This window comes from Larus michahellis, chromosome 4 (genome assembly GCF_964199755.1).
Source record: "Larus michahellis chromosome 4, bLarMic1.1, whole genome shotgun sequence".
Classification (NCBI taxonomy): domain Eukaryota; kingdom Metazoa; phylum Chordata; class Aves; order Charadriiformes; family Laridae; genus Larus; species Larus michahellis.
Genome location: NC_133899.1, coordinates 75,155,223 through 75,168,734, shown reverse-complemented (window position 1 = coordinate 75,168,734; position 13,512 = coordinate 75,155,223). Strand labels below are relative to the sequence as shown.

Here is a 13,512-nt window from a genome sequence, read left to right as displayed (position 1 = left end):
GAAGTAGCGTCTTCAAAACATGATCACCTCTGGGCTGAATGTAACTCAGCGTCTGGATGCCATGCAGTAATATAGAGCAAATCTCCAGGCCGTAACAAAAAATAAAAAATGATTGAGTGCTTTCACGTACCTAAGAGGTTAGCTATCTTTTTGAGAACTGCATGTGAGGTGTTACGTGTAGGTTTGCATCCATCTCATTGGAAATGTAACATACCCAAAATGGGAGCTATCTGACTCAAACTCCCTCAGTAGTCAATGGAGGGACACAGGCCCCTCTAGAAGAACATCTCATTCTGCAGGTCAGCTGACCTGTCCTTTGGAGATCCCCGTCTTCCTTTATTGACTATAGAAGGAGGTTAGGATGTTTGACCTCCTAAAAAGGTTAGGACTGCACCAATTAAATACCAGGTGAACCGAATGAATCTGTATAACTTTAGGAGTACATAACCACCAGCCCTAACTCAGCGTCTACTGAATGCAGTTTGCACCATGGCATAATCTTCAGTAGGAGAAGCCTCTGGCCTTCATTTGGAAAATTCTGCTACTTTATGCATTGCATTAGGAAAAACCTCAGGACTCAGAACTGTTGTAAAAAGAAGGGGATCTTTTCTTGTAGAAATCTCAATCTTTCAAAAAGAAACAAGGGAAAAAGTTTGAAGTCATGGAAGAGTGTTGACAAAGAAAATTTTTAGCCATCTGCCTCTAAAGAAAATAGAAAAGCCAGAATCCAAAAGAACTGGAAAGGAAGTAACTCTTGTAGAACAAAACCAATAAATACATGCACCACATCATCTGCTGGTATTAATCTTGCAGTCTCAGGACTGCAACTGGCCAAAATGAGTCCACAGTGTTAGAGAAATCCCATCTTTGAACCTAAATAAAAGTGTCATATTATGTGTCACTAATTAAAGCAAGTTACTTACAGTTTTTCCTAGTGTGACCAATATATTCTTTAAGCAAGTCATTGTCTTTGATGTCCCACACTGGATGATCTCTCCAATCACCACAAATGTGTCATCAGTATTCTGAAAAGATGTAAGAAAAGAAGGGATGTGCAGACATTGTTAGCGTGTTATAAACAGGGAGTTAGAAGAAAAAAAAGGTGTCTCTGAAAGGCTAAAATGGAATCATGAAATAACTGGGGCATTTAATCTCTAACTGCAAACTGCTTTATTTCATTGCCAAAATCAATAACGTTCACTGCCTTTCCTCTGCACTCTGTTTCCTTGCTCTCAACCCATGTGGATCACCTATTTGCAGACAGTCATGTAGAATTAAATCCTTTTGCAGGAATTTTTGCTCATCCACTTCCTTTTGACAGTCATACATGAAGAAAGCTTAAGAAGTGCTTAAATCCACACTAATGCATCCAATAAGAAAATTAATTCATTAAAAAAAAAGATATCAAACTATATTGAAGCTGCACAACTTTGATGCTAAGCATCAAGAAATTGACTTGCGATCCATTTCAAATGGAAAAATGTATGGTGTTTCAAGACTGAGCCTGTGTTGAAGTGCTTTGCTGGATTGGTGCCATTTAATTAAATTAAGCTATATAAAGGTCCAGCACAGCTTAATGCCTCATGCTACTCAAGAGATTTAGGAATGAAATGGGATATTGTTCATACCTTAGCTAAGACATAATGGCAGTTGCCATGAAAATTGAATCTTTTATTATCGAACGTTGTTATATGGAATCCTCCATCTATATTGCAACTTCCAGAACAGGGCAGAGAGATACAGTTCCAGTGGCCTCCTTTGCAAGTACTGTACAAAACCCGAAAAGGAGCAGTTAGAATAAACATAGCTTTAAAGGAGCAAAGGTGAGATAACATCTGCATCTCAAACTGCACAGATGACACCCTCTTGGTCTTTTTAGCTTGTTGTTTGGCTGCTTATTAAATTCCTGTAGGAGGAAGACTTTATATTAGGCCCTTAAAATGTGAATGAATGCCTCTCAATGAGACATTTAACTGCACTGGACTTCAAACTAGCTCCTTCAGAGAGACACTGAGCTGGTCAAGCAAGAAGTATTTTTCAGGGCCTAAATTGTTTACTTGACGTTTTAAAGAAAGAACAAACCTTGTCAAGCAGGATCTTGCAATATTTTGTGCTACCGATGTAACTGTTCAGCAAGTTGCTGATGCAACATTTCAGTAACTAATTGTGGAGGACCTGAGATAATGAGGAGTTAAAATTCTTAGAGCTGTGCACACAAGAGGAAAACGGCGCAGCCACATTAGCTCAGGCTTTGTGAGGAGTAAGTGAGGATGTGGCTAGATGGGGAGTATCCAGAGCCCATGAAGTTCAGTTCCACAGAATTGCAGGTTTTGAAGAGTTATTTCCTCAAAATGCAGGAAATATTCAATCCAAAGGGGTTTGCAGAACATCTGGCTTACCCCACCATGCACCACAGCATATTTCATTCCTCCCTATAGTAAAGGTTAGGCCTATGGTCAAGAAAAAATGCTATGTTACAGGAGCTCAAATAACACATATGACTGTTCATTCACTAGATAGATACCAGAGTAAGAAATAAAACTGTTTTGATAAAAATGTACCTGAGGTCTTATCACCTTTTACTAGTGCAGAGTGGAAATGGGTTCGAGCTACAGGGTTTTTTCCTAAATCAAATCGTTCTCAAGGATCAGGACTTTTGAGATAGAGGCCTTGAAGCAGCCTTTTGTAGATCTAGAGGTGGTTGGAAATGTAACTCATTAACTCCTTGCCTGGCAAGGTATTACTCTTTTGCTGGCAGTTCTAAGCGAGGGTGATAACTACGTGAGGTTGAGGACTACCTCTAAGTTTTCCTCTACTGTTGAACTTTAGACTCAGGTTTTTTTTAATATTTAAGACAAATGTTAGGAATAGGGAAAAAAAAGAAGAAAAGAACACAATGCAACTCATCGACGCTCTGAAATAAATGACTCTGCCTTGTCAGTGCAGTCAAGTTCGTAACAGTACCAGTTTTGGCAGGGAGTGGAGTAAGTCCCTCCAGATGAGTAGACTTTGCCTTGAAACATACAGGGGCAGCTGTCTCTGGGGATGCATTTTTTGCCACCGAGGTCATCAAGGATAGTTCCTGTTCAGACACATTGGGTAGTTAATACTCCTTTGGTGAGTCTGAGAAACACCATCAAGGAAGATTAGAGTAAGGAAAAAACTCTGGAGTATTCAGCATTTCTGTGAATGAATGGGATATGTTTTAAGGAAAACACCACACCAGGCCCTTTCAGGTGTTAATGGACAGGAAACATTTCTTACTAGAGCTTAAATGAAAGCAATGCAAACCCCAAAGAATATCTCTCCATGTTACTGGAATTTGTTACTGTAAATAGGATTATCAAGTGCCCGATTACAAGGACGTGAGCCAACTTTCATCCTTTTCTAATAGCGAATCTAACATAAATCAGACCCTCATCTTAGCCTCTACTTCATGTGCAAACTTACACATGCACATACCTGGCAGTGCATTTATATTACATGTGACTAGCTACAGCAAGATCTATCCTCGTAACAGGGAGGCATGTCACCAGACATCTTCACCTGCATTCTTACTATCTAGAGAACACCTCCTCTTCTTCCATGTCTGTACCATTTTTTTCCGTCTAGACCTTAGAAATCTGCCCCTTACGCCAGTGTCAGGATCTTGAATATTTAGAGACCTGGTTCTTCCAAGAAGTTGTTAAATTATGCTAGAAGAAACAGTTTATTCATTGGTTTTTAGTGTAAAATGTTAAAGAAAAGAATTGCCACTAACTGAAAGGAAACAACCTCCCTCTTTTCCCTTGATATGCACGACCCATTGGAGTAAGTGAACTGCCTTACCAGGAGGACAAAAACAACCATCTGTACACGGAGCTTTACAAATCTTGCTCCTCTCTGGGTCAGTGCATGTGTCAGCACAGGAGTTTCCACATTCCATGTACTCCATGTTGTTTGGGCATTCCTGATCTGCAAGACCAAATGAAAATGGGGTATGTTAATGATGTATTTATAAGACTTCTCAAATCATTGTATCGTTACCCAACCCCTTCTTCCTCCTTTCCCCCATATCTTGTTTGCAAAACTTTCCATCTAGAAGTGTCATGTTTGTTTGACCTCTAATGAAAGTTTTATGGTCACTTTTACTTCATCTTTGGAGAAGACAGTACTGCTGGGAAAAATGAGTTATTTCACATTATTTTACTAGCTCAAGGTTGGCTGAAGTCATGATACAAGCAAAAGACACCAGAATAATTTATAGTTTATTTATATATTTATAAATAAATAAATAAATAAATATTTACTATATTTTCATAATAGTTTCTTTTTGCCTGAAGCATCAGTCATTCTGGCATTAATTTTCTATCCCAATCCACACCGGCAGTTTGGGAGAACTACCTGTAGCCTTCCCCCTGGATTTAGAATGATTTCCTGCCTGGTAGCTGTGACAGTTGAGTATGAAAGCACAGGATAAGCTAAGGGCAAACACATTAGATTTCTCAGTGACTTCTTACAATGAGATGTCAACATTTAAAAGAATGCTATTTATGAGTTAACTGTGCATGGTAAAATTCAAATAAGAACTGGAGAAAACAGTCATAAGGAGGAGGGGGACAATATTAAGACATAGTTTAATTTAAGGAGCAAAATCAAGTTAAATTTGTAGAAGCTTTTCCATTAACAAAGTTTCTGTTGAAGTACTTCTACAGATTGATTCACAGTAGTTAACAGAGCTTCTAGCTTTGCTCTGCTGGGGCCAGAATACAGGCATATATGTCTAACCTGAAAGAAATCTCCAGAGCAGTGGTTACTTACAGCAAAGTTCTTTGGTTCTCCATTCCCCAGGGTCTCCCTTCCTGAGGACACAGTCACGAGAGTACTGGTTTAAAGTGCTGCATATGCAGCTGGAAACCAAATCAGAGTGAGAAGAATTAACTGCACAGTGGCACATATCTTCAGCACAGGTCTCTATGTAGTCATCAAACGCAACCACTTTGGAGCAGTTTCCAAAACGGGACATAAGTTTCTTGCATTTTTTTTTCTGTACAAAAAAAAAATATGGAAAAAACCCCCAATACTTGACATTTTACCAACTTTCAGGTTTATGGATGTGCATCCCAATTTTTGATGACACAATTCCAGGATCACAGGATAATTCAGGTTGGAAGGGACCTCAGGAGATTTTTCAGTCCAACTTTCTGTTATGAGATCCTTTTGCTTGGACTGGAAGATGGCATTCAATTGTGCATTTTCCAACTATCTATTAGTTTAACACTATAACAGGATATTCTTTCAGCTACAAGATCAACTTTTTGATCAGATTCATGGGTAGACTCCAAAAAATTCAGTTCAGTGCATGCTCTACAATTAATACTTGTTTCAACACAATCTCTCCAGGGATGTAGTTCAGGAGGGTTTATACTTCTTGGCCACACATACTTACATATTTACTGCATCTATTGTCTTCTCTCCGAGGATGTCTTCCAGTGTGGTCATCTGGACTCACATCAGCACACTTTTCTGATGGATCCTCTACTTTGTGGAAGTTCCCAAACTGCCTCGGATGCATTTTATACCCTGCAAAATCCCCAGATGCATCTGAGTAATTTCCTGCAATTCTTTCGATGCACTTAATCTTTGGGCTGTAAGGCAGTATGCTCCTCACCAAATGTCCAAATTTAGCCACAGCATCCATATTATAGAGATGACAGCCCAATATAACTTCTGTTGAGCTACAGCCAGGAATCTGGCACGCTTGTATCAAGGCTTGCTGTCAGCCTGGGCATTTATAATCACATGAGACTCTTGACCTTTCTATTGCACCTCATCACTTCTAAAAACTGTTCATTATGAGTGTATTTGAGCTTAGAGAGTTTTGCATTTGCATGTGTAATGGTCATACATTGTAGTTTGCCTTCGACTATCACAACCTGAAGTACAGCCTTAGTTGCATATGCTTGTAATCATCTGGAAATCGATTACTTTTTACATGCTAGAGAACATGGGAAGAGGGAGCAGGAGGAAGACAGGCACACAATGCATGTATGTAACCAACACACTAGTTAGAGGGATATATTTTCCCAAAGCATTACCAGAAACTTGATCCTGGCTGTGAGAAATCTTTCAGACAAAGTTTGAAATTTATAAATTTTTATGGAGAATATGCATAAATTGCCATTGCATTCTCTGATTTTCTTTCTTTTTTTTTTTTTTTTGAAAGGTTTAATAGATGGATTTATGACCAGGTCTATTCTCCTATACTGGCTCAGTCCCTTAGTTAAGGGACTGGCCTGAGAGAAGGACTTCCACAAAAGCATTGTTTTCAGGTGCTTTACCACTAACTTTTCTGGAAACAGAAGCCCATCTAAAGCCCTGAGCTCTCAGAGCCATGTGATTTGCCAAAGATCTCAAATGACATTAAAGAATACAAAGAATAAAGTTTCAAGAAGAAATGGGATTTTTGTCCTGATCATTTTTTTCCTCAAGAGAAAAGAAATTTTGGACTTTTATATGCAGTGGATCTTAGCCTATGCAGGCAGACTGACTGCTCCCTGCTGAGCCCAGAGAGACAGATGTGTTCAGAGCAGAAAGGAGGGACGTGGGAGGCCACCTGGTCCCCAGGTGTAGGAACCTGTTATCTGTGGAACCAGATGCATAAAAGAAGAGACTGTTTTTCTTAGAGAAATGCTTCTCAGTAGGAAACTGTTTCTTCAGAAAAAATTGATCCAGTTTTAGATTTTACTTATTGTGTTTGTGGAATGAAGCGCAGAAACGTGACTAAGATGCAGCTGAAAAGCTTAATATGAAATATGAAAATGAATACCAAATCTACCACTACAAGTTTTTGATCAAATCTCAGGACTCTTTCTGAGTGGGTACGGTAAACAACAACATTTTTCTGGTGACTTAAGACGCCCAGGTATTACATGAAGGGATGGTGTTGTAACTTTGGCTTCAGTCCTGCAGCTAATACCTCAGGATGCCGGTTTCTTTCCACTCGTATAAGCTGATGCAGGACTGGAGTCTCAGCTGTTTGCTATGTTGACCTCTTTCCAGTTCAGTGCAATATCTGAAGATGTCAGTGGATGGCACCATGTTTTTGTAAAGATGCTCAGTGAAATCTCCCTGGCTCAGTGATGATGATTTCATTTCATTACAGAGGCAAAAATAATCACACTTGATATCCAACTGTAAAATGATGAAAATGGAAGGACAGAAAACGCATTCGTGCCTCATTTGAAACCACAGGTTCCTTTAAATTTGCTACTATCAGTGGGGAACCTGGCAATGTTGCTGCATGATAGCCAGGCAATTAATTTGGGTCAAAGATGTTTGAGAGTCTTGCAAGTACGCAAACAGCAGAGGAACCCAAATCATCCCTATGTTTAAATAAAATACATCTCCTGTATATAGAAATGTTCATGTATTTCAGAGTGTCTGTCACGAAATCTGAAACCCTGCTTAGAGAAAACCAATACAAAGTTTTGTGTCATGTATTAACAGTTCTGTTCTACGTGGAATATTCTGTATTCATTGCCTACCATCCAAAATCAAATCATTCTTCTCACTACCATCATAGTTTCCGCACAGACCACATATTTTCTCTTTATATGTTTCTTCCAGGTCCAGCTACAAAACAAAAGCAAAGAGGAAACCCAGAGTTTAAAGGCTTTTCTCCCCATCAACAGCACATGGTACAAAGTTACAGATGAGCAGAAATGCTCATTACCAATTTGTAGCAGTCTTTTTTCTATTACAAACCTGCCATAAAACTTAGCTGCAGACAGGCTGCATTTAAACAGGAAGGTAACCATCTAGCAGTTGTCATTCCTACCTACTAAACGGTTAACTAAAGAATGATGAATACTGGACTAATCCTTGGACCAGTGTTTCCCAGTATAGAGACACTGGCATATATATATATGTGGTACCCCTTGCAAGGTACCACAGCTCCACCCTGGGCAGGTCAGATAACTGTGCTCCGATGCTTGATACTGTGAAGAAGCAGCTTCTGGTCAGCTTTTATCTGTATCTAAGGCTTTCTAGTCCCTAGGCTAAATGGAAAACTTAATAACATTTATACAGGTGGGTCTGTCCAGTGTAACTTGTTCTGCCCATACTCAGGGGTGATAAAGAGCCAGGTTAGCATACTATTGCCTTGCTAGATAGAACTATTGCACCTAATCACTCCTACATGCTTCAAGGGTAGTACTGGCATCACTCAGGTCCACCAAAAAAAGGTGGTACTTTTCGAACAAGTGTGTCACCCTAAAATTGGGTCCGTCCTACAGGTGGTGCCTGTAATGTTTCAGGTATTAATTAGTACAGGGGAAGGGGGGAAGTAAATAATTCATTAAATCAGAATTTGAATACCACTTGATTGCTTCCTGATTTTTTTCCCCTCTATTCACCTTCTATCTTCTCTCTGTCTCTCTGAACTGCAAAACATGACATATAATTTTCATTTCTTTAATCTCAGTCCTGACTGTGGAGGATAAGTGTTCACACCCAGAAGTGTAAATACACTGTTGCAGAAGAGCCTATTTTGGAATGGATGTATAGAGGGGAACTCCCACATAGCAAGGCTTTGGAATGAGAGAGGCCAACGTCTGAACTGGCCAGAGAGATTAGTTTCCCACACAAGATGTGCATCGAGACAGAAGGTAATTAACAAGTCAGAGCTGGAAGGACTAGCTGTGCTGCTGCCTCTGCCCCATGGAGGAAGCAGATAACTACAGAGGCACCATCTTCAGGGTTAACAGTGGCACCTTTTTTCACATAATATTAGCTTGGAAGGTTTGGGGGTTGTGACTCCAAGCTCCTAGTATTACCTAGTTTGGTATGTCGCTATTAGCTTATGGATACGGTGATACCTCTGCCCCACAATGTCTTATATCAACACAGTGCCTGCATCCAGCTCTGCTTTTCATCATTGATGAGGTTCACCAAGAGAAAAACAACTAACTGGCTGTTCATACTAGGAGAGTGTCAGCCCAGTTCCACTTGAGTGTCAGGCCCAGCTTGGAAGTGACTTGGAAGTAAGCACAGGTGTCCTCAATCAGGATGCTCTTCAAGCTGAAGGGCATGGGGATCCTGGAAATTGGAGGGAACAAAACAGATTGCATTAAAAAAAAGACTGATCAAATCCTCTCAGAGATATAGAAAGAAACACTAAAGTCAAAAGGAGCTAAATAAGCCATGGGGACATTCTTTTCAAGGTCAGCCTTTGTTCACACAATGCATTAAATTTATGTATGATCACCTTGTCCAGTGATCTTAGGTATGTGACCTTTTACCAACCTTAATCCACAACACAATGTATTTTGGTCATGAGTGTGTCAATACTACATTAGCCGCGCGACTGATACCAATGCAGCTCTGCTTATTTATGTATCCTGAAGACGTAACCCAAAAGTTTACAAGCAGCAAGATCACAATACCGGGAAAATAGCCCTCCACATGAGGATACTGCAGGTTCTTATCATCCTTCCAGGCTATCCTTGACATCTGGTATTCACAGAGGTGTGAAAAGAGGTCTATTCTGTTACTTGTGTACTGATGTGATTCAGACCTACGTTACTTTTTCATTCTCCTGAAAAACTTAGAAAATCAGAAAATGGCTAAAAGATAGGAGATTACTTGCCCCTTTGATTTAGAATATACATCTGGGCTTCGCTACCATAATTACAAGTGAGTGATGCTATTCTATATTTGGTTGTTTCTAGAAGGCTGTCAAGAAAAGACAGCCCATATGCTTGCAATTTTCTCTCCAACAAGATTGTGAGGATTTTTCCCAGAGTCAAAGCTTGCCTTGGCCCTTCATACTTATATGCTGCTCACTGCACTTCTCATGAGGGCTGCCCTTAAAATTATGCCAAATTTTCAGCTACTGTTACATATGACTTTTTACTTATGTAGTAAAGGAGTATTTTTCTGTTTCCAGTTTGCTTTCTGGTTCATTTCAGTTTGGAATTAAAGGTGTGGATTTTGACTTCTGAAACTTCAGTCTTTTGTGTAAGAAGACCCCAAGGCAAGCCGTGATCTGCAAAGCAGTGCAATTTTCTAGACTAATTTATCTGGAAACAGAAAATTTTTTCTAAAATGACCATCTGTTCCTGAACAGCAATATGCAACAGTAGGGTTAGTACCACAGAAATGATGTTTTGAGGAAAAAAAATACATAGTTTCTACAAAATCAAAACCTTCTATAAATAAACTGTTGATTTTATCTCCTTCCCTCCAACCCTCCCTCCCAAATCAGAGTGACATTAAGGAAACCTATACCTTCTGTTTTGATAGCATTCACATTGTCTTCTGCTTAACGTGATGGTGTTGATCCCTGGGAGATGGTAGTTCACATGCTTCTTGCCTCCTCCACCACTATGAGGTGGGGTCTTTGCAATACCCTTTTCAAAGTGCTATGAACATACCATACACAGGCATTTGCACCTCTGCAGAATAGGACCACTTTCTAGACAGACTACCTGTTGTTAATAAATAACAATAAAACTGCTGCACAAGGAAACAACAGTATGGTCTTTACTCACTTGTTCCCATTCACTGTGATGCCTGTCTCCTTCACCTCCAAGATCACTCCATCAATGGTGACAGTGAAGTAGATCAGGAAGCTATTCTTGTCACTGCGCCTGATTTGGATGTTAAAGTCCTGATAGCTGTCATTGCAGTGTGAAGCGAAGACATATGTGCAGGTTCCAGGAAAAGTGAACTTAACATGGTCAAATGTATGAAAGTGGAAATTGCCCCAGGTGGCACATTCACTCCTACTGACAGTAGAGACCTGGACTAAAGAAAGAGTCATAGGAGAGGAGCTTAGAAATTCACCCCACATGAGGTTTTGTTTGTTGCTGGCTTTTTAAAAAAAAAAAAAAAAACTTTAAAGAAGAGATTTTCAAGGGCAAAAACGTTAACCCCTGGAAGATAATCTCACTGAACTTTTGAAGTCCATGACAGAGATACCTCCATTTTGAGTAGATGAGCCCAGGCTCCTTTGAAGTTAACAGTAACAGCTTCCCTACCTTACATACCTACACAGGAAGAAGATACTCCAAGAGGGCATGTTTCTCTCCATTGTCTATAAAGGTTGCTGAGGGTGCCAACGTGGATGGCACCCTTGAGCATTTACACTGTAGATACAATTATCTAAAGTGAAGTGAGAGGAATCTCACACTGGCTGCCTAAATCTCATTTCTACTTTTGAAATCCTGTTTCTTAAGACAGGCAAGACTTTGGTCCAAACTCTTGAATTGAGTCCCTTCCAGGAGAAATCACAGGTGGCATGACTGTACAGCAAAATGGCAACCGCTGATTTCAGCAGCTGAAGCTGCCACCAGCTTCAGTAGTCGGCTCAGAGCTACTTGTTTTTCCTCTCAACCAAAACTCATGTCTTGGACCTCTGTCAAAGGTATTAATACATACTTTAAGTGCATATAAGACATCACTTCAGAAAGTAGTTTTCATATCACTGAGCTGCACAAAGCCAACATGAATCACCTTGAATTAAATAAGATATGATTGCTACAAAACACTTTTAGCATTTCTTCTAGGCCCATCTGAAAGAATGACAAATGAAAATGGGAAAATTTCTTTATGTAGCATATTCAGGAAAAATCAACATAGCAACATCCATCACAGATCAAATCAACAAATCATTAACATACTCAGTGAACTCTAAAATATTATTAAATATTCCTACCTAAGAACCAGCAGGGTAACACTCAAAAATTCAGATCTTGATTATTAGAAATGTGCAACACAAACTCAAGTGCCAAGAAGTCCTTACAGAAACAGCTTTTTGAAGGGACTGTAACTTGCCATAGATGTTTGCAGTACTAAAGTGGAGTAGGGTAATTTAGCACTTTTCTACACAATAACAAGGAGAAATGAGAAAGTTTGACTATTCTTGGAAGTGGAGCTGCTAGAAATACTAAGACAGCAATAACTGTCACATCAATTGTTTGTTGTGTGTATTAAGCAACTGGGAAAAGTCTAAGACATTCAAAACCAAACCAGGAGGTAACAGTGCAGCAGACCACAAAAAATGTGATTACTCCTAATGCAGTATTTCATACTGATCGATCAAGCCTAGCAGACATTATGGTAACATACTTCTTCTATAAAGAATATATGTTAAATGTGTTGAAAAGGGTGTGACCACTTTTTTATGATGCAAACTGCATCCAGAGAGTCTCCTGTTTAAGATTAGTCACTTAGGACAAAAAACAGTTGATAAACTACCTGTTACTGAAAGAAAAAAAAAAAGTAAAATACTTAAATGGTTGACAGTAAGGATGAAAACGTACGATGTTAAACAGTACCTGGCATGCCTACAGCTCTTACATGAATATGTTGCACATTTTCATTTGACAACTCTATTTGTCACTTGTGAAGAGCAATACATGAGCAAATAATCTGAGAATTAGACTTTTTTCTTACCTATCTGAACTGGTTCTTTGCCTTTGCAACAACTCCAAATTAGGCAGAAGATCCAAAATGACCTCCACTTTTTTATTTCCATCTTGCCATGAAGCAGTAACTTGAAAATCCTTCCAGGGAAGTGTTTTTTTCTTGGCTTATAGGCAGATTTTTATAGTCCAGGAATTTGGCGTGAGAACAAAACATTGATGGCAGGGTCCCTAAAAGGTGGAGCTTCATTCAATTTTCTTTCAGTGATTCATGTTTAGCACCCAGCAACCTCCTGTCTTTCAGACAAGGCAGGTATCCAGTTCTCTCTTGCTTTATGTGGAGAGAGCGAGCTGCCCTCTTCTTATTCCCTTTTTTTATATAGGTTCCCCCACCCCCCACACCTACAGTGCAACAATAATTTTTCTTTTTCATAACATCTGATTGGTAACAAGCAATTATTGCCCTCTTCCAGAGCTTTTCTCTGGATTGCACATCAGCACACTCCCCCAGCTCCAGAAAAAGTATTTGTTGCCTCTGCTAGTTTGATGGCTACTTCTAAATGTTAGAGCAAAAAGTATTGCAAGGTCAGGCATAATGTATGGTTTATTTAGAGTAAAAACTTTTGGCAGGAGAGCAAGGAGAGCAGAGTCCTTTAAGAAGTGTATCCAAAATATCTTACAAAAAAGGCCAGAGATTGACAGGAATGTCAATCAACAAACCAGGAATGACATTAGTCCACAAAGTGCAAACTTCTCACCCCTACTGCACAAATGGGATTTAATTGCACCAGTCAGACATGGGAAGTTAACTTATTCTTTATGCGCACAGAGGTGTTGGTTTCTCCAAAAAGCATAAAGGAGCCCAAGTCCTACCAAAACGTGGACCACAATTCATTCCTTCACCTCCTAAATTATGCTGCTGGAAAAGGGTCCCTTGGTGGCATCAGAGTGCTTTAATACCCTGTCACATACCCATAAAAAATCCAGCGATCTCAGTCATACGCTGATCTAAATTCCGCTGTAGGACAGTTCTTGGATATCCTACACAGACATTTAACGCTGGTAATTTTATGATCTCTTTTAGAGATTTACTTGCTCTGTGGGC

At 39.6% G+C, this 13,512-nt stretch overlaps 1 protein-coding gene across 1 annotated transcript in view; it reads right to left on the bottom strand.

The window, feature by feature from the left end:
- Window positions 1-12,520, bottom strand: part of LOC141742701 (mucin-5B) — a 45,016-nt gene extending 32,496 nt beyond the window's left edge. The window contains exons 1-10 of the mRNA XM_074585651.1: window positions 12,439-12,520; window positions 10,533-10,788; window positions 8,964-9,078; window positions 7,527-7,614; window positions 5,429-5,562; window positions 4,801-5,026; window positions 3,829-3,954; window positions 2,965-3,082; window positions 1,629-1,767; window positions 924-1,025 (exon numbers count right to left, since the gene is read on the bottom strand). Of these exons, the coding sequence (XP_074441752.1) occupies window positions 924-1,025; window positions 1,629-1,767; window positions 2,965-3,082; window positions 3,829-3,954; window positions 4,801-5,026; window positions 5,429-5,562; window positions 7,527-7,614; window positions 8,964-9,078; window positions 10,533-10,788; window positions 12,439-12,520 (1,386 nt within the window). The remainder of the gene's footprint in view (window positions 1-923; window positions 1,026-1,628; window positions 1,768-2,964; window positions 3,083-3,828; window positions 3,955-4,800; window positions 5,027-5,428; window positions 5,563-7,526; window positions 7,615-8,963; window positions 9,079-10,532; window positions 10,789-12,438) is intronic.
- Between the last annotated feature and the right edge of the window lie 992 nt (window positions 12,521-13,512).